The 20884-nt window shown below is 42.5% G+C and overlaps 2 protein-coding genes across 3 annotated transcripts in view; one reads left to right on the forward strand and one right to left on the reverse strand.

The window, feature by feature from the left end:
- The window catches only part of LOC133545194 (histone-lysine N-methyltransferase 2D-like), a 17088-nt gene extending 15629 nt beyond the window's left edge, over positions 1–1459 (forward strand). The window contains exons 6-7 of the mRNA XM_061890570.1: positions 1–1291; positions 1361–1459. The exon at positions 1–1291 is cut by the window's left edge and continues 1647 nt beyond it. Of these exons, the coding sequence (XP_061746554.1) occupies positions 1–1291; positions 1361–1410 (1341 nt within the window). The 3' untranslated portion in view covers positions 1411–1459. The remainder of the gene's footprint in view (positions 1292–1360) is intronic.
- Positions 1460–6431: 4972 nt separating this feature from the next.
- LOC133545142 (alpha-2-HS-glycoprotein-like) lies at positions 6432–20435 on the reverse strand. Of its 2 annotated transcripts, none has more exons than XM_061890499.1 (7): positions 20168–20435; positions 19995–20105; positions 19839–19920; positions 14121–14275; positions 11042–11137; positions 7112–7177; positions 6432–7029 (listed from the first exon to the last, which is right to left on the reverse strand). In XM_061890499.1, the coding sequence occupies exons 1-7, from the start codon at positions 20363–20365 to the stop codon at positions 6664–6666; spliced, it is 1074 nt and encodes a 357-aa protein (XP_061746483.1). In that variant the 5' UTR covers positions 20366–20435; the 3' UTR covers positions 6432–6663. The 2 variants fall into 2 exon arrangements, with proteins under 2 accessions (XP_061746483.1, XP_061746482.1); XM_061890498.1 differs by having other exon boundaries at positions 7106–7177.
- Between the last annotated feature and the right edge of the window lie 449 nt (positions 20436–20884).

The following is a 20884-nucleotide window of genomic DNA, read 5'->3' on the forward strand; positions in this document are numbered from 1 at the left end:
AAGCCCCCACTTGCTCCACAGGCACCGCAACCGCAGAAGCCTAAGGTTCCTGGGAAAACAATTCAGGGACAAGTCCACATGCCCTTTCAATCTCAAATACCACAAATCCCAGATAGTGAAACATATAATACACATTTCACTGAGAAGCCTGAAGAAAGTGAAAAACCTTTACCTATCAAACCGCTACATAGCCAAAAACCACAATGGCATCCGTATCTACCACCATTTTTTCCAAACAAGCACTCCGATCAGGTTAAAACCCCTGCGCAGTCTGCTAAAGGGGAAGTGGCCCTTCAAGGTTCAGGACCTGGTTGTGTTAAGTTTTGCACTACTGGTTATTCAAATTGCTGCCCACAGATTGCTTTTCATCAACATCTTTATCATCTTTCCCCTTCTGATCCAGATGGTAAGGTGATTGGTGGAATCTCCCAGGGAGTTCCATATGTTGCCTCTATGACGTATGGCCTCGGAGATATTAGTTATACCTGGCCTGCTCAAAAACCCCATGACTCTGTCCCTCCGTCCAGTCACTCTTTGCCATATGAAAGTCAACAACACTACCACCAGCCACTAGGTGGCAATCCGGCATTATTAGGAAGTGATCCCACCAAGACAGCAGCTCCTGAGATACCAATTCCCCCTTTTGTTCCTGACTCCAATATGCATTTTTCCAGTTGGCCATATGAGACTGAACATTCTCCACAAGGACAATCCTCACCTCAGGTTGCGCCTCCGTTCGGTTTTCAGAATCCTGGCGGGCAAAATCAAAATGGCGCCATAAATAATTCACCCGATTTAGGTACTACGTCTTATATTACCAAATTACTTCAGCAGCACCAACACGCACATCAAATGCCAACTCCAAGAGACCTGGAAAAACCTTCCCCTTCACAAGCTCAGGGTGAACTTGGTCCTCTGCCTCCCTACGCAATGCTGAAAGATGAAGAAGCAGCTGCAAATACTACAAACTATTTTCCGCATTCATCACTTCTAAAAAGAAGGAAATCCTCCAAACGTCCCCCGCATGAACCAAAAGGATACATGCTACTACAACGTGGTCCACCAGGTAAAACGCCTAGTACTTCGGAGTCCGAACAGAAAATCCAGACGGTGGCTGTTGACCAAACCGTCCCTGCCCGACGTTTTGCAAGGGAACCACAACTTCGGATATTGCTAGGGAAAGAACTGGCCAAGCCTTCCAATGATGACTCAAAATCCAACAAACATACCAGTCTGCCGTATGTTCCTGTAAAAGTATCCGAAGTCCAGAGATCAGTGGCTGACAGGCTTGGTAGGTCATTGTTCAAGTGATTTCAATTTCATACGACTGTCTTTAGACGATGTGACTTGTTCATTACAGGACTGGGCCATCACGGTGACGGAGGATCCGAACGGAATAAACCAAAATGACATTCATTCATTGTATAACTAATAAATTTGACTGCCAAACTCACAAAAACATGCTCTGTTTGTTGTTGAATCAGTAATTCTTGTTGAAACATTGTTTTACCGTTATTTTTTGCACAATTAACCGCTTAGTATGAAGTACTTACCTGCTCAGAGGGCTTGTGGTTAGTGTCCGCCCTGAGATCGGTAGACTATACCAAAATACTGCAAAAATGGGACGAATACCTCCCTGCTTGGCACTCAGCATTAACCTTCCTCTTGTGTTAGCTTTCTGTTACCATCTCTTATGTTAACGGGTCTGTTTTGACCCATGTTTTAAATCAGCTGTAAAATACACTAAAAACAATTATCTATCATCCAATTTGTTTCTCATCTCTTGGTTACCTTGTTAGGCTTCCTTATCCTTGAAAATATTGGTTTTAATATTTTTGGTTTGGGCCATTGGGCCTTATTTTGTCAGTACACCCCTCGATTTCAATTTTTAAAAATGGTAAAACGAACCTCAAGAGAATCATATAAATTAAAAAAAAGGTTGTTGTGTTACCTAACTATTACTAAGGGGTTTTAGAACACATCTCTTAAATAAATGTGTTTTGTTTATTTTTTCATTTTAAGAATTTGAACTAAAGTAACATCTATGGTGTTACGGGTCAATTTCGACCCATATATATTTACTTCAAGAAAAAGGCTAAATATTTTTTTCAGCAACAGAAATCCAACATCAAACAAACAACCAATCAAGCAAATTAAACCAAGAGAAATAGATTACTAGTTCCAAAACTAATAAAACAAAATCAGAGTGGCAAAAAGTGACACTTTTAGTGTCCGTCTTTTGTTTGTTTTTGTACAGGATAACAAGGTAAAATGAGAATCCACTAAAGCTCACATGATTGGGAGAGGAGCTGGCTGTCAATGTGTTCAGTTTTGGCTCTTATCATTGCTTTATCATCTTATTTTTATAACTGGGTCGAAACCGACCCTAACAACACCAAGGGCATAATTTCTACCAGAGCATTTTATAATTTAGTGAAAAAAATTAAAATGTTTTATTTTGTTGACAAAGAGGTTCCTGACAAAGTCAAAAAGCGTTGATGCAAAAAATAAATGTATGTGGTGTTTCTATGCATTTAAAAACTAAAACGGGTCAGTGCCGACCCTAACACAAGACGACGGTTAAGGGTTGGAATTAGGGGTTAAATCACCCAAATGACTCCCCAAGTGCGGCCACCGCTGCTGCTCACTGCTTCCCTCACCTCCCAGGGGGTGGAACACGGGGATGGGTCAAATGCAGAGGGTAATTTCAACACACCTAGTGTGTGTGTGCGACTATCAGTGGTACTTAAGCCCAAATTATTTTTGTATTGACACTTTCGTCTTGACTCTTTGAATGCTTGAGCTTTTTAGACTTCTTCGTGTATGTACAGGTGCTGGTCATATTAGAATATCATGAAAAAGTAGATTTATTTCATTAATTCCATTTAGAAAGTCAAACTTGTAGAATGTATACATTCATTCAAAACAGACTGATACATTTAAAGTGTTTTTTGCCAAAAGGGAGATGATTATAGGTGACAACCAATGAAAACCCTAAATTCAACATCTCAGAAAATTAGAATATGGTGAAAAGGTCAGTTATTGAAGACACCTGTGCCACACGAATTAGCTAATTAACTCAAAACACCTGGAAAAGCCTTTTAAATGGTCTCTCGTTTTGATTCTGTATGACACAATCATGGGGAAGACTGCTGACTTGACAACTGTCCAAAAGATGACACAAAAGGTCCTTGCCAAAGAGGTTGGATGTTCCCAGAGCTCTGTGTCCAAGCACATTAATAGAGAGACGAAGGGAAGACAAAGATGTGGTAGAAAAAAAGTGTACAAGCAAGAGGGATAACCGCGCCCTGGAGAGGATTGTCAAACAAAACCGATTAAAAAATGTGGGGGAGCTCCACAAAGAGTGGACTGCAGCTGGAGTCAGTGCTTCAAGAACCACCACGCACCGACATATGCAAGGTATGGACTTCAGTGGTACTTAAAAGCCCAAATGATTTTTGTATTGACACTTTAGTCTTGACTCTCTGAATAATTGAGCTTTTTGACTTCTTCGTGTATGTACATTAAATGACCGGAGTCATTTAATTTTTAAATACTTCATTCGGAAGATGCATTTTTTTTTTTTTTAAGTTATGAGGACTTAATCTACAACAGGGGTCACCAACGCGGTGCCCGCGGGCACCAGGTAGCCCGTAAGGACCAGATGAGTCGCCCGCTGGCCTGTTGTAAAAATAGCTCAAATAGCAGCACTTACCAGTGAGCTGCCTCTATTTTATATTTATTTAATTTATTTACTAGCGAGCTGGTCTTGCTTTGTTGGACATTTTTAATTCTAAGAGAGACTAAACTTAAATGGAATTTGAAAATCCAAGAAAATATTTTAAAGACTTGGTCGTCACTTGTTTAAATGAGTGCATTTATTTTTTTACTTTGAGTCTTATAACTTTCTGAAAGACAATTTTAGAGAAAAAACAGAGCCTTAAAAATGGTTTTAGGATTTTTAAACATATACCTTTTTAATTTTTAAATTCCTTCCTCTTCTTTCCTGACAATTTTTAAATCAATGTTCAAGTATTTTTTTTATTGTAAAGAATTATATACATTTTAATATATTTCATATTTGTGAAATATTTCTTAACTTATGACTTAAAATTCAAAAATATTCTGGCAAATCTAGAAAATCTGTAGAATCAAAATTAAATCTGATTTCAAAGTGGATTATAACCTATTTAAAACATGTCATCAAAATTCTAAAATTTATCTTAATCAGGAAAAATTACTAATGTTCCATAAATTCTTTTTTACATTATTTTTAAAAGATTCGAATTAGCTAGTTTTTCTCAATTTTTTTTGGTTGAATTTTAAAGAGTCGAAATTGAAGATAAAATATCTAAAAATTTAATTTTCATTTTTTTGTGTGTGTTTTCTCTTTCAAACCGTTCAATTAAAGGCCTACTGAAATGAGATTTTCTTATTTAAACGGGGATAGCAGGTCCATTCTGTGTGTCATACTTGATCATTTCGCGATATTGCCATATTTTTGCTGAAAGGATTTAGTAGAGAACATCCAAGATAAAGTTTGCAACTTTCGGTGCTAAAAGAAAAGCCCTGCCTCTACCGGAAGTCGCAGACGATGACGTCACACGTTTGATGGCTCCTCACATATTCACATTGTTTTTAATGGGAGCCTCCAACAAAAAGTGCTATTCGGACCGAGAAAACGACAATTTCCCCATTAATTTGAGCGAGGATGAAAGATTCATGTTTGAGGATATTGATGACGGACTAGAAAAAAAACAAAAACCCGATTGCATTGGGATGGATTCTGATGTTTTTAGACGCATTTACTAGGTTAATTCTGGGAAATCCCTTTCTATTGTGTTGCTAGTGTTTTAGTGAGTTTAATAGTACCTGATAGTCGGAAAGGTGTGTCCACTGGTGTCTTGACGCGCAGTGACTCAGGGGAGTCGACGGCAGCTATGGACGGCACAAGCTCAGCTTTTCTCCGGTAAGAACTGACTTTTTAACCACAATTTTCTCACCGAAACCTGCTGGCTGACATGTGGTCAGGATCCATGTTCTCTTGACCGCGCTCTGATCCATAGGAAAGTTTCACCTCCAGGAATTTTAAACAAGGAATCACCGTGTGTTTGTGTGGCTAAAGGCTAAAGCTTCCCAACTCCATCTTTCTACTGTGACTTCTCCAATATTAATTGAACAAATTGCAAAAGATTCAGCAACACAGACGTCCAAAAAACTGTATAATTATGCCGTTAAAGCAGATGACTTTTAGCTGTGTGTGTGCGTAGCGCTCATACTTTCTAAAAACCCGTGACGTCTTGCGTACACGTCATCATTACACAACGTTTCCAAGACAAAACTCCCGGGAAATTTTAAATTGTAATTTAGTAAACTTTTATTGGCATGTGTTGCGATGTTAATATTTCATCAATCAATCAATCAATCAATCAATGTTTATTTATATAGCCCCAAATCACAAATGTTTCAAAGGACTGCACAAATCATTACGACTACAACATCCTCGGAAGAACCCACAAAAGGGCAAGGAAAACTCACACCCAGTGGGCAGGGAGAATTCACATCCAGTGGGACGCCAGTGACAATGCTGACTATGAGAAACCTTGGAGAGGACCTCAGATGTGGGCAACCCCCCCCCCCCCCCCCCCCCTCTAGGGGACCGAAAGCAATGGATGTCGAGCGGGTCTAACATGATACTGTGAAAGTTCAATCCATAGTGGCTCCAACACAGCCGCGAGAGTTCAGTTCAAAGCGGATCCAAGACAGCAGCGAGAGTCCCGTCCACAGGAGACCATCTCAAGTGGAGGCGGATCAGCAGCGTAGAGATGTCCCCAACCGATACACAGGCGAGCGGTCCATCCTGGGTCCCGACGAGCGGTCCATCCTGGGTCTCGACTCTGGACAGCCAGTACTTCATCCATGGTCATCGGACCGGACCCCCTCCACAAGGGAGGGGGGGACATAGGAGAAAGAAAAGAAGCGGCAGATCAACTGGTCTAAAAAGGAGGTCTATTTAAAGGCTAGAGTATACAGATGAGTTTTAAGGTGAGACTTAAATGCTTCTACTGAGGTAGCATCTCGAACTGTTACCAGGAGGGCATTCCAGAGTACTGGAGCCCGAACGGAAAACGCTCTATAGCCCGCAGACTTTTTTTGGGCTCTAGGAATCACTAATAAGCCGGAGTCTTTTGAACGCAGATTTCTTGCCGGGACATATGGTACAATACAATCGGCAAGATAGGCTGGAGCTAGACCGTGTAGTATTTTATACGTCATTGATATATAAACTATCAGACTGCGTGGTGGGTAGTAGTGGCTTTCAGTAGGCCTTTAAGTGTTTTTTCAGCATTTATTCTCTACAAATAAACTTCCGTAAAAGGTAAAAAAAATACACGACGGAAAGACAGACAGAAATACCCATTTTTTTATACATATAGATTTATTTATTAAAGGTAAATTGAGCAAATTGGCTATTTCTGGCAATTTATTTAAGTGTGTATCAAACTGGTAGCCCTTCGCATTAATCAGTACCCAAGAAGTAGCTCTTGGTTTCAAAAAGGTTGGTGACCCCTGTTCCACACATTTCCAAATGGATTTACTACTATGACAGTGTTTCAGAATGAACCCAGGTTTTAGGAAAAGTCTGTGATGCGTAGGCACACTTCAAAAGAATCGGACCCTTCCTGGGCACCGGGGAATGAGAAGAACGGGCTCTGTTGCCACGACGTTGGGAACTGTGGTATCCGCAGAAGCCGGTACATCTCTCTTAACCACGGCCAGTGGAACTTCGACGCTGGCCGAGGAAGTGTCCGCAGCTAGAGTTGAGGCGACTGGTGCAGCTGTACCGTTTAACACCACCACTGGCACCACTTCATTAGACTCGGATGACACCGACAGAAGTCCAAGAACGTGGGGGTCGTGGTAAGAAGTCAGTTTGTGGTGTCTCAGACCGTGCTTTCTGGAGTGTGCATGGAAAGCTGGGGACCAACTCGGCACAGCAGTGCTGTTGGCATCTTGCAGACGAGGCACCTGAGAGTAAGGTGCATAGACAAATTAACGACGTAACTTACTGTTCAGTTTAAAGGAAGTGTACTGAGTATCTCACCCTTACAGAAAACGTCTTGCAGTTAACGGTGTGGGCGGCAGTCACACCTTTGGCAGAGCAAATGCCATGTGTCTGGAAAAATTCATATTTTTGGTCATTTATGCAGATTTAGAGGCTTCTGACATAGATAGTAAATGGGTTCTACTTGTATAGCGCTTTTCTACTTTCAAGGTACTCAAAGCATTATGTCCACATTCACCCATTCAAACACACTGATGGCGAGAGCTGCTATGCAAGGTTAACCACAACCCATCAGAAGCAAGGGTGAAGTGTCTTGCTCAAGGATGCAATGGACATGACGAGGTTTGGGAGAAGGTGGGGTTCGAACCAGGAACCCTCAGGTTGCTGGCACGGACACTTCCCCAAATGGGCCACAGCGTCCCCGTGTATCAGGTTTGTTTCGCAATATTATGCAAAAGCAACTTTTCTTACCACCTAGTACCTGCTGATCTGTATTTGGGATCTGCATTAGTCTGAAAATTTGCGTGCTTCCGCCTTTGTAGTCCGTGTGGATAAACGTCCTTGTTTTTTCTCTACCTTCTTGTTATGGGATGTTCTTCCTCCATTGTTGCCATCGCACCCGGGCTCTTGTAAAGTTTGAAGATTCCATCCATCCATCTTCCTCCGCTTATCCGAGGTCGGGTCACGGGGGCAACAGCCTAAGCAGGGAAACCCAGACTTCCCTTTCCCCAGCCACTTCGTCTAGCTCTTCCCGGGGGATCCCGAGGCGTTCCCAGGCCAGCCGAGAGACATAGTCTTCCCAACGTGTCCTGGGTCTTCCCCGTGGCCTCCTACCGGTTGGACGTGCCCTAAACACCTCCCTTTGGGAGGCGTTCGGGTGGCATCCTGACCAGATGCCCGAACCACCTCATCTGGCTCCTCTCGATGTGGAGGAGCAGTGGCTTTACTTTGAGCTCCTCCCGGATGGCAGAGCTTCTCACCCTATCTCTAAGGGAGAGCCCCGCCACACGGCGGAAGAAACTCATTTTGGCCGCTTGTACCCGTGATCTTATCCTTTCGGTCATGACCCAAAGCTCATGACCATAGGTGAGGATGGGAACGTAGATCAACTGGTAAATTGAGAGCTTTGCCTTCCGGCTCAGCTCCTTCTTCACCACAACGGATCGGTACAACGTCCGCATTACTGAAGACGCCGCACATATCCGCCTGTCGATCTCACGATCCACTCTTCCCCCACTCGTGAACAAGACTCCTATGTACTTGAACTCCTCCACTTGGGGCAGGGTCTCCTCCCCAACCCGGAGATGGCACCCCACCCTTTTCCGGACGAGAACCATGGACTCGGACTTGGAGGTGCTGATTCTCATTCCGGTCGCTTCACACTCGGCTGCAAACCGATCCAGTGAGAGCTGAAGATCCCGGTCAGATGAAGCCATCAGGACCACATCATCTGCAAAAAGCAGAGACCTAATCCTGCGGTCACCAAACCGGAACCCCTCAACGCCTTGACTGCGCCTAGAAATTCTGTCCATAAAAGTTATGAACAGAATCGGTGACAAAGGACAGCCTTGGCGGAGTCCAACCCTCACTGGAAATGTGTTCGACCAAGTTTGAAGATTGAATTTCTCAAATTGAAATATTGAAATTATACATAAATATGGCTGTGAAAGTTCAGTAAGAAGGTTGTGTCAATCAAATTGAATATGTCTAAGATAATCTGCTGTACACCCACTTTCAAAAATAGAAAATGGTTTGTTGCACCTGGATAGTGTTGTGTCTAACCCGGCTTCCTCTCAGGGAATAAAACACAAAGGTCGATCCCAAATTCTATCGGATGACATGTTGAGTAAGAAGGACCACCAATACAGAATAGCAACATTACCAAATTTTACTAAAGCTTTAGGAGACCAGTCCTTACAAATGCAAAAGCAGCATCAAGAAGCGGTCTAAAAATCAAACGGAAAGAGTCAGCTTATTAAGTATGAAAACAGCCTTCTTGTATTAAACTGATAAGGCCTTCTTCACAAAAAAGGGAGTACATCATACTCCCAACAGACATTTCAGGTCTTCAAGGTGAAACACAGAGTTCACTAACGAACATAAGGAAAAAGCACAAAGTGTACACCTGGGAAAATATTAGCTGCTTCAAACATGACTATGAATAACTAAACAACACCTAAAAATATATGCATTCTCCAAAAAAGGCAAACCCTATGCTTCAAATGCTTCACTCTACGTGGTCAAAGCTCATCTTTCAGCCGTCACACACAGCGCCAGCATTTTGGAACAAGGATGAGGTAATAGAAGAAATGTGAAAACACAATACATCTATTCGTGGTAACATAAAGAGAAAGCTATTTAGAGGTTTTACTTTTGCATGGTTGCCCATAACTGTGGTGCATTCAAGGACCTTTGATGAAAGGCAGAAGTAAAGGCGTCACTCGGTTTTAACAAGGGAAGGCTTAACCCCAAGGAGATGTACTCATATTAATATAATTATGGTCCCGTATTTTCCGGACGATAGGGCGCACCGGATCAAAAAGCGCAGGTCTATTTTCATACAAAAAGCGCACCGGATTATAGGGCGCACTACAGGAGTCATATTTTTATTAATTTTTGAAAATGTAAAACATTTCGTTGTGGTGGTAATGGTGGTTCTTTCGTCAAAATGTTACATAGATTATGCTTTACAGATCATCTTCAAGCTGCTTTCTGACAGTTGTTTCAGGATGCGCCGTTTTGTGGGCGATCTTATTTACGTGGCTCACCTTCTCCCAGTCATCTTTGTTGTAGCGGTGTAGCGTGCAAGGATGAGAGTGGAAGAAGTGTCAAAAGAGGGACCTCACTACTTTAATGACATTCAGACTTTACTTAAACCCATAACGGAGCAGAATCTCCTCATTCGTGGCTCACTAGTGCAACAACAATATATGTCCCGTGAAAAAGCCTCTGACCGGAACTCTCAAAAAACTAAAGTTCCTTGGGTGAATAATGTGAACTCACTACACCGGTATGTTTTAGCCCTTTCATGGTGAGTTTACTGACAGATATAAGTAAGAACTTGACACTACTTTATATTACAAACGGCAACAGCGGAGGATGAATGTCCCATAAAAAGAAGATAGAGAAATAAAAAAAACTTATCGACTATGTCGTAACCTCGGACTACAAAGGCGGATCCGTGCAAATTTTTAGGACTTATGCAGATCCCAAATACAGATCAGCAAGTACCGGAAGGTAAGAAAAGTTGCTTTTGCATAATATTGCGAAACAAACCTCATACACACACACCATAATATTACTTTGTTGAAGCACAGTACAATTTATTCAGCTTCGTAGCTTACAAAAGTCGTACTAAAACATTTTAATAGATTTGTAATGTTCTATGTTTTCAATGGAACATAAACAATTTTGGTGTGGTTTACTTGAGTCATATTGCAGTCGACACGTATCGCTTATGTGTGACTGCCATCGACTGGTCACACTTATCATTTCCCCATGTACCAAATAAAATTGTTCTGAGGTCGGTAAGCACGACCAAAATTATTCCGTACATTCGGCGCACCGTCAAGTTTTGAGAAAATGAAAGGATTTTAAGTGCGCCTTATAGTCCGTAAAATATGGTGTATGATTATGATTCTCTAATATCTCTAAACTTTGAAGTTTGCACGATTTAGTTAAACAATGTTTTGTTATAGGATTGTTTAAATTGTGAAGTGAAGTGAATTATGTTTATATAGCGCTTTTCTCTCGTGACTCAAAGCGCCTTACATAGTGAAACCCAATACCCAAGTTCCATTTAAACCAGTGTGGGTGAGACTAAGAGCAGGTGGGTAAAGTGTCTTGCCCAAGGATACAACGGCAGTGACTAGGATGGCGAAAGCGGGAATCGAACCTGGAACCCTCAAGTTGCTGGCATGGCCACTCTACCAGGCTCTTATAGTACATGGAAAATGTTTAATGCCTTGTACTTACAATGACGCCTTCAGTCAGGGGTGCACATACATCTTTAGTGCAGTTAGCCTCAGCGACAACGTACTCTGCAAAATACTGCGGTCCACCGGAAACAATCTGAAACAAGTAGGTAAGTAAACTTGATAAAGTGCTTTTCACAGATAAAATTCACATAAAACTGTACAAAACATAGATGAATTAAAACAATTAAACTAAAACAACAGGGGCAACATCATAAAAAAAAAAAAAAATTGGCTTAGCATTGTCTTGCTGAAATAAGCAGGGGCGTCCATAATAACGTTGCCTGGATGGCCACATATGTTGCTCCAAAACCTTTCAGCATTAATGGTGCCTTCACACAGGTGTAAGTTACCCATGCCCTGGGCAATAATACACCCCCATACCATCACAGATGCTGGCTTTTGAAGTTTGGCCCGATAACAATCCGGATGGTTCTTTTCCTCTTTGTTTCGGAGGACACCACGTCCACAGTTTCCAAAAACCATTTGAAATGTGGACTCGTCCGACCACAGAACACTTTTCCACTTTGCATCAGTCCATCTTAGTTGAGCTCGGGCCCAGCAAAGCCGGCAGCATTTCTGGGTGTTGTTGATAAATGACTTTCTCTTTGCATAGTAGAGTTTTAACTTGCACTAATAGATGTAGCGACCAACTGTAGTTACTGACAAGGGTTTTCTGAGCCCATGCGGTGATATCCTTTACACACCGATGTCGCTTTTTGATGCAAAACCGCCTGAGGGATCAAAGGTCCGTAATATCATCGCTTATGCGCAGTGATTTCTCCATATTCCCTGAACCTTTTGATGATATTACGGACTGTAGATGGTGGAACCCCTAAATTCCTTGCAATAGCTCGTTGAGAAATGTTTTTCTAAAACGGTTCGACAGTTTGCTCACGCATTTGTTCACAAAGTGGTGACTCCTCGCCCCATCCTTGTTTGTGCATGACTGAGCATTTCACGGAGGCTGCTTTTATACCAAACCATGGCACCCACCTGTTCCCAATTAGTCTGTTCACCTGTGGGATGTTCCAAATAATTGATGAGCATTCCTCAACTTTCTCTGGTTTTTTTGCCACTTGTGCCAGCTTTTTTGAAACAGGTTGCAGGCATCAAATTCTAAATGAGCTCATATTTGCAGATTTTATTCTGATTTTATTCTGTTCTTATTTACGATTTTACACAACGTGCCAACTTCACTGGACATTGACTGATCCAACGCAGCCCGAGGTTTCTCGGACTTTGCATCAGTCCATCTTAGTTGAGCTCGGGCCCAGCGAAGCCGGCAGCGTTTCTGGGTGTTGTTGATAAATGGCTTTCGCTTTGCATAGTAGAGTTTTAACTTGCACTAATAGATGTAGCGACCAACTGTAGTTACTGACAAGGGTTTTCTGAGCCCATGCGGTGATATCCTTTACACACCGATGTCGCTTTTTGATGCAAAACCGCCTGAGGGATCAAAGGTCCGTAATATCATCGCTTATGCGCAGTGATTTCTCCATATTCCCTGAACCTTTTGATGATATTACGGACTGTAGATGGTGGAACCCCTAAATTCCTTGCAATAGCTCGTTGAGAAATGTTTTTCTAAAACGGTTCGACAGTTTGCTCACGCATTTGTTCACAAAGTGGTGACTCCTCGCCCCATCCTTGTTTGTGCATGACTGAGCATTTCACGGAGGCTGCTTTTATACCAAACCATGGCACCCACCTGTTCCCAATTAGTCTGTTCACCTGTGGGATGTTCCAAATAATTGATGAGCATTCCTCAACTTTCTCTGGTTTTTTTGCCACTTGTGCCAGCTTTTTTGAAACAGGTTGCAGGCATCAAATTCTAAATGAGCTCATATTTGCAGATTTTATTCTGATTTTATTCTGTTCTTATTTACGATTTTACACAACGTGCCAACTTCACTGGACATTGACTGATCCAACGCAGCCCGAGGTTTCTCGGACTTTGCATCAGTCCATCTTAGTTGAGCTCGGGCCCAGCGAAGCCGGCAGCGTTTCTGGGTGTTGTTGATAAATGGCTTTCGCTTTGCATAGTAGAGTTTTAACTTGCACTAATAGATGTAGCTACGTACTGTAGTTACTGACAAGGGTTTTCTGGAGTGTGCCTGAGCCCATGCGGTGATATCCTTCACACACCGTTGTCACTTTTCGATGCAAAACCCCCTGAGGGATCAAAGGTCCGTAATATCATCGCTTACGTGCAGTGATTTCTCCAGATTCTCTGAACCTTTTGATGATATTACGGACTGTAAATGGTGAAACCCCTAAATTCCTTGCAATAGCTGGTTGAGAAATGTTTTTCTAAAACTGTTCGACAATTTGCTCATGCATTTATTCACAAAGTGGTGACCCTCTCTCCATCCTTGTTTGTGCAAGGAGGCTGCTTTTATACCAAACCATGGCACCCACCTGTTCCCAATTAGCCTGTTCACCTGTGGGATGTTCCAAATAATTGATGAGCGTTTCTTAACTTTCTCGGTCTTTTTTGCCACTTGTGCCAGCTTTTTTGAAACAGTTTCGGAGGACACGACGTCCAAAGTTTCCAAAAACCATTTGAAATGTGGACTCGTCCGACCACAGAACACTTTTCCACTTTGCATCAGTCCATCTTAGTTGAGCTCGGGCCCAGCGAAGCCGGCAGCGTTTCTGGGTGTTGTTGATAAATGGCTTTTGCTTTGCATAGTAGAGTTTTTAACTTGCACTAATAGATGTAGCGACCAACTGTAGTTACTGACAAGGGTTTTCTGGAGTGTTCCTGAGCCCATGTGGTGATATCCTTTACACACTGATGTCGCTTTTCGATGCAAAACCGCCCGTGGGATCAAAGGTCCGTAATATCATCGCTTACGTGCAGTGTTTTCTCCAGATTCTCTGAACCTTTTGATGATATTACGGACTGTATACGGTGAAACCCCTAAATTCCTTGCAATAGCTCGTTTAGGAAATTCGATACAGGATACACATTCCAAGAACTCAAGATAAAAATGTGCAACTCTGGATCAACAAGTGATTGAAATGCTAATCATCCAGCATGCAAAAGGTCAAGTGTCCAGGTGCGCGGAACCCACCTGTGTCGACATCCTCCCGACCTCAAGAAGAGCATATGTCGTGTTAGCCGTGAAGTTGTTGAAGGTTGCCAGAGAGGCCCGGACAAAGTCCAGGGCTGTTGTGTGGTTCAGGGGAAGTAGACTGGGACAGCCCAAACAGAGGTCTTCGGTTGACTCTAAAAATGGACAAAAAGACTTCACGTATTCTGCAGATGTCACTTTTACAGTTGGAATACAGCGGGGGTCTGCTCTTTAGCGCCGCCCTAGTGGCTCCCTGGAGCTTTTTCAGAAATGTATGAAAATACTGTAGATATATTTATAAATATATATTTTTATTTTAATAGGGTTTCTTTAGGACAGGGGTAGGGAACCTATGGCTCGCGAGCCAGACTGCATCTGGTTTTTGAATAAATCTGAGCTAACATTGCTTAACACGATAAATAATGAATGATTCCACTTGTAATCACAGTGTTAAAAATGACGTTCAAAATATAAAACATTGTCATGCATTTTTATATTCAAGAAGTTGGTAAAAAGTCATTTATTTACTATTGGTTAGTGTGGGGCTTGCCCTCCTGGGGGTTCTTCAGACCACCAAGCACCGACATGAGCGCCTGTTTCAGGGTTACAATATTGTTTTATTTTTCAATAAGTCTCTCAGTTGCTTTCCAGCAATTGTCTTTTTTCTCTTTCGTTCTCGCTCGCGGTCTGGTTTCTAGCCCCAAGGCCGTCTCTCCTCCTGGCCGCTGCTTATAACATAGCGACAGGCGACCGAATAAAAAGGCCTAGGTGGGCCGGGCCATCTACGCACCTGTCGCTGATTTCGAGGCCGGTACTGGCAACACCCCGCTTCGCTGCAGGCCCGCAGGCCACGCCCCCTCCACAGTTAGCTTCAGAATAACAATGAAATGGCGGTCTTTCTTAAAAATGCACGCGTTTTGTTGTGTTCAGTGTTAAAAAAAATATATACTATATGGCTCTTACGGAAATACATTTTAAAATATTTGGCTCTCTCAGCCGAAAAGGTTCCCGACCCCTGCTTTAGGAGGAGAACATGACACAAACCTCCTTAAATGTTAGAACTCCCACTGTTTGTACTAAACATGATTCTCTGATGAGGGTATTTGGCGAGCGCCGTTTTGCCGGTCCTTGAACTCACCGTAGTTTGTTTACAATCAGGGGGGGGCAAAGTTTCTGTCCGCCGCTTGTTTCCTATTGGCCCTCGGCAGGTTGTAGGAATTGAATGAGTTCATTATTATCCAGACGTTGTTACTAATGCTGTCACTGAATTTCAGTGTTCATTTATTTCCACATATACACACACATAACACTCCTCTCTACTCATTGTTGTATTTGAAAGTCCAATGCTTTGTAGCCAGTAGCAAGCCTTTGAAGGAGCATAGGTATGGGCAGCATCCATGACATTTAATTTGCAGGAAAGGAGTGAGTTTAGGGTTGAATTCTCCATCCTCGTTCTATTCTCTATCTCTATCTTTTTTTTGACATTACTACTTGTGGTAGTGTTGAAGCAATGCATGATGGGAATCTGGATATTGTGTGTCACTGTATTAACGTGCCGGCTGGAATAAAGACACGCTAGACAAACTTATGGATAATGGAGACACGACGAGTTGTGTTTATACCAAAAAGTTCTATTTTGGTTTCAATCTGACCACATGACATTCTCCCAATCCTCTGCTGTGTCATCCATGTATCCATTTTGGTATAAACTCAACTCGTGGTGTTTGGAGGAAGAAGAATACTGAGTTGCATCCCAAGAACACCATACCTACTGTGAAGAATGGGGGTGGAAACATTATGCTTTAGGGCTGTTTTTCTGCTAAGGGGAGAGGACGATTGATCCGTGTTAAGGAAAGAATGAATGGGGCCATGTATTGTGAGATTTGGAGCCAAAACCTCCTCCCATCAGTGAGAGCTTTGAATGGTTGAACTTATTTTCCAACATAATTTACAAATAAATTCCTTAAAATTCCTACAATGCGAATTCCTGCATTTTTTTTTCACATTCTGTCTCTCACAGTTGAAGTGTACCTATGATGAAAATGACAGACCTCTGTCATCATTTTAAGTGGGAGAACTTGCACAATCGGCGGCTGACTAAACACTTTTTTGCCCCACTGTATACTGTGTATATGTACATCATTTTCCCATTTTTTTATATACATGTTACAGGTTATGCATCTTTTATTATTGAATGTATCAAATGTGTTGAATATACAATGGACCACAATGTCATGTTCTGTTGGCTGGATTCTGTTTGGTCATGTTCTGTTTTGTTTTTTAATCCAAGAGGTCTTGTTTTTGCGCACCCTGGTTTGTTGTAGTTTCCATGACAACCATTAGTTTCACATGCCTCATTTGTTTGAACTCACACACCTGTTGTCAATCATGTCACTATTATTTAAGCCTGTGGTTGCCAGGTAGTCGACCTGGCGACACCACCTTTGATACACTCCTGATACCCCTAACATTGTTCCATGCTTTTTTGCCCCACTGTATAATAGTCGCCTTCTTGTTGTGTGTGCAGTTATGCATTGAGCTCCTAAAGCCGTAGATCAGGGGTGCCCATTACGTCGATCGCGAGCTACCAGTCGACCGCGGGGGGTGTGTCAGTCGATCTCCAACCAGGCTTTTAAAAAAAATAGACCTAAAAATTAGTGATCATCAATATTCACCAAGACATCACTTAAATGACATTCACGGTACCGGAGGGTCTTGTGAGATGACGCTGGCTGCTGCAAGATCATTATTATGAAAATATGACCGAGAGGAAGGCGAGAAACACTTTTTATTTCAACAGACTGTCGCGCCGTACCTTCCGTCAAAACTCTAAAGGCCGACTGCACATTTCCTATCTTCACAATAAAAGCCCTGCTTCATGCTGCCTGCGCTAACTAAATACAGAGTCTCGGAAAACTGGCGTGCACAAGCGATCCCTCAGAAAGCTGGCGTGCACATCACTTGTGCACGCCAGCTTTCCGAGACTCTTATTTTGTTAGCGCAGGCAGCATGAAGCAGGGCTTTTATTGTGAAGATAGGAAATGTGCAGTCGGCCTTTAGAGTTTTGACGGAAGGGACGGCGCGAAAGTCTGTTGAAATAAAAAGTGTTTCTCGCCTTCCTCTCTGTCATTTTTTCATAATAATGAACTGGCAGCAGCCAGCGTCATCTCACAAGACCCTCGGGTGCCGTGAATGTCAATCAAGCAAGCTACGGAATTTGCCGCCAATGTTTTTCTTGTAAAGTGTATGGAAGCTGGATGAATTAGATGCCAAAAACCAACCACTTTCATGTGGTATTGTATAGAAAGGACAACTTTTTTTCTCCTCCATTTGAAAACGTGGGCGTTATCATCATTACTGTCTGATTCCAATCAATGCAAGTCATCAGAATCAGGTAATACACCAACTTATATTCTTGTCTTTGTGAAAGAAAGACATCTATATGTGTTACACATGCTTGTATTATCATTAAACACATTTAACTTGTTTACAAAAATGTCTCTTTCATAAATAAATAAATATGAATGATATATATAAATGAGGGCTTCACGGTGGCAGAGGGGTTAGTGCATCTGCCTCACAATACGAAGTTCCTGCAGTCCTGGGTTCAAATCCAGGCTCGGGATCTTTCTGTGTGGAGTTTGCATGTTCTCCCCGTGAATGCGTGGGTTCCCTCCGGGTACTCCGGCTTCCTCCCACTTCCAAAGACATGCACCTGGGGATAGGTTGATTGGCAACACTAAATGGGCCCTAGTGTGTGAATGTGAGTGTGAATGTTGTCTGTCTATCTGTGTTGGCCCTGCGATGAGGTGGCGACTTGTCCATGGCGTACCCTGCCTTCCGCCCGATTGTAGCTGAGATAGGCGCCAGCGCCCCCCGCGACCCCGAAAGGGAATAAGCGGTAGAAAATGGATGGATGGATATATAAATGAGGTAGATCCCCTCGAGTTGGTCAATTGAAAAGTAGCTCGCCTGCACATAAAGTGTGGGCACCCCTGCCGTAGATGCTTTAACGTGACTGTTGACTCCAGACGGATTTCTTTGTTGTATTTTTGGTCCACTATGGCTCTTTCAACATTTTGGGATGCCGACCCCTGGTATACAGATTAAAAATGAAACCTCTTCTTTGTGTTCTCACATGATTACAAGTTGTATCATGGCAGACTTCAACAGTTTTGGCGTTAACGCATATTTTGTGTCTTTATACACATTGAAATCAGAAATATAGAAATAAATGCCGGCATTGCTACAGTTTAAATCCCTGAAGTAAAGAAGATCGTGAATGAATGTTAATAACTGGATACATTTACATATGCATAAAAATGGGGTTTTTTTGTATTGTAAATTTTAAAGAATTAAAGGGGAACATTATCAGCAGACCTATGTAAGCGTCAATATATACCTTGATGTTGCAGAAAAAGGACCATCTATTTTTTTAACCGATTTCCGAACTCTAAATGGGTGAATTTTGGCGAATTAAAAGCCTTTCTGTTTATCGCGCTGGAGGCGATAACGTCAGAATGTGACGTCGCCGAGGTAACACACCCACCATTTTCATTTTCACATTACAAACACCGGGTCTCAGCTCTGTTATTTTCCGTTTTTTCGACTATTTTTTGGAACCTTGGAGACATCATGCCTCGTCGGTGTGTTGTCGGAGGGTGTAACAACACTAACAGGGAGGGATTCAAGTTGCACCACTGGCCCGAAGATGCCAAAGTGTCTCCCGCCAGACCCCCATTGAATGTGCCGGAGTGTCTCCACATTTGACCGGCGATGCTAAGGCAGACATGGCACAGAGATGTATGGATAACCTGCAGATGCATTTGCAACGATAGCCAACGAAATCACAAAGGTGAATTTTGTTGATGTTGACTGCCAGCTAATCGATGCTAACATGCTGCGCTAATCGATGCTAACATGCTATTTACCGGCGGTGCTAAAGCAGTTATGGCACAGAGATGTATGGATAACCTGTAGATGCATTTGCAACTATATTACGTTTCCTTCCACCCACATTTAATGCGGATATAACACTTACCAATCGACGGATTTAAGTTGCTCCAGTGTCAAAAGATGCGAAAGTCCTGATCGTTCGGTCCGCACATTTTACCGGCGATGCTAACGCAGCTATTCGGCCATGCTATGGCTATGAATAGCGTCAATAGCTATTCGCTCAATAGCTTCAGTTTCTTCTTCAATACTTTCATACTCCAACAATCTGTTTCAATACATGCGTAATCTGTTGAATCGCTTAAGTCGCTGAAATCCGAGTTTGAATCCGAGCTAATGTCACTACATCTTGCTGTGGTATTCCCATTGTTTGTTTACATTGGCAGCACTGTGTGACGTCACAGGGAAATGGATAGCGGCATCGCAAATAGCGAAAATCAAGCACTTTAAAGCTTTTTTTAGGGATATTCCGAGACCGGTAAAATTTTGAAAAAAATTTAAAAAAATACAACAAGCCACTGGGAACTGATTTTTGTTGTTTTTAACCCTTTTGAAATTGTGATAATGTTCCCCTTTAAGTAACGTTTATGACAACCTTTTTCCAATATAGAATGTGAGATATAACAGGATAACGCATACTTTTTTATCATTTGTTTTCACAAAAAAGTGGCACCCCAAAAATTTACGGTGGGACCCCAATTTGAAAATTCCTAGCGCCAACACTGCTTCAAGCAGTATATCGTTATCCAAATGTGATTTTTTTACCTTCTGTCTTACACTTGAAAGCTTTGACGGTCAATTTTCCTCCAACTCTTTTCAGCGCCACATCACAGTCTCCTTCCACGGCCTGAGTGGAGACCAAAGTTCTTGAGAATTCGACAAAGTTCAAAAGACCCGGTACATGCATTAATGCGGTCCTACCGTCAAAACTTTGGGTCGAACCGTGCAGTTCGCAACCGGCGTGGGATCCAACACGTGACAGTCCGTCTCCAGCAAGTCCAATTCCACCACATATGTGTTGTCTCCTTCAGTCTGGGACGGTAAAAAAAACCCAATAAGAAATGAGTGGAAAACGTGCGTTATTTTTGACTCACGTTAGTAAGAATCTTGATGTCCTCAATCCTGTTCAGTGCATATTTGTAGCCGTGAGAATGCTGGGCGTTGAGATAGTCTTGAGCCGCCAGCGCAGCCTCTTCGGCCTCGGGTGAGTCGCACTCGGGCTCCAGAACGTTGACCTGAGCGTACCCCAGCGCAAGTAGTACCACAACTACCGTGAGACTTAACGGTTTCATGTCTTTCCGTGACGTCTACGTCGGAGCTAGAAAATTAGACGGGATGACGAGGAAGAGAGGGATACTTCATGTGGGCTTCCGTGTATTTATAGTACTTTAGTACATACCATAGTCCTTCCTTTTCACGTCACATGTGGGTGGTTTCAGGATTGCTGCTAAAACAAACACTTGCTGACTAAAGTCTGATGAACATATTGCAATATTGGACTTGCGTGTGTGCAAAAGCTGAGTTGATCTCTGTGTTTTTTAGGGTCCGCCAGGCCCATTGCAAAAGGACTCCGCAGGAGTCCTTTGCAATGGGCCAAGGACCCTATTGAAACTGTAAGGTTTTATTAGGGTCCGCCAGGCCCATTGTCCTTTATCATTCGCTGTAATTTGACCCCCTAAACATGCTTCAAAACTCCCCAAATTTGACACGCATGTCGGTGTGGCAAACCTTCCCAACTCATTAAGCAACCAAACCCCAAAAATGAAAATTGCGCGCTAGCGCCCCCTAAAAAAAAAACCCCAAAAAACAGA

The sequence above is a fragment of the Nerophis ophidion genome, linkage group LG28 (assembly GCF_033978795.1).
Source record: "Nerophis ophidion isolate RoL-2023_Sa linkage group LG28, RoL_Noph_v1.0, whole genome shotgun sequence".
Lineage (NCBI taxonomy): Eukaryota > Metazoa > Chordata > Actinopteri > Syngnathiformes > Syngnathidae > Nerophis > Nerophis ophidion.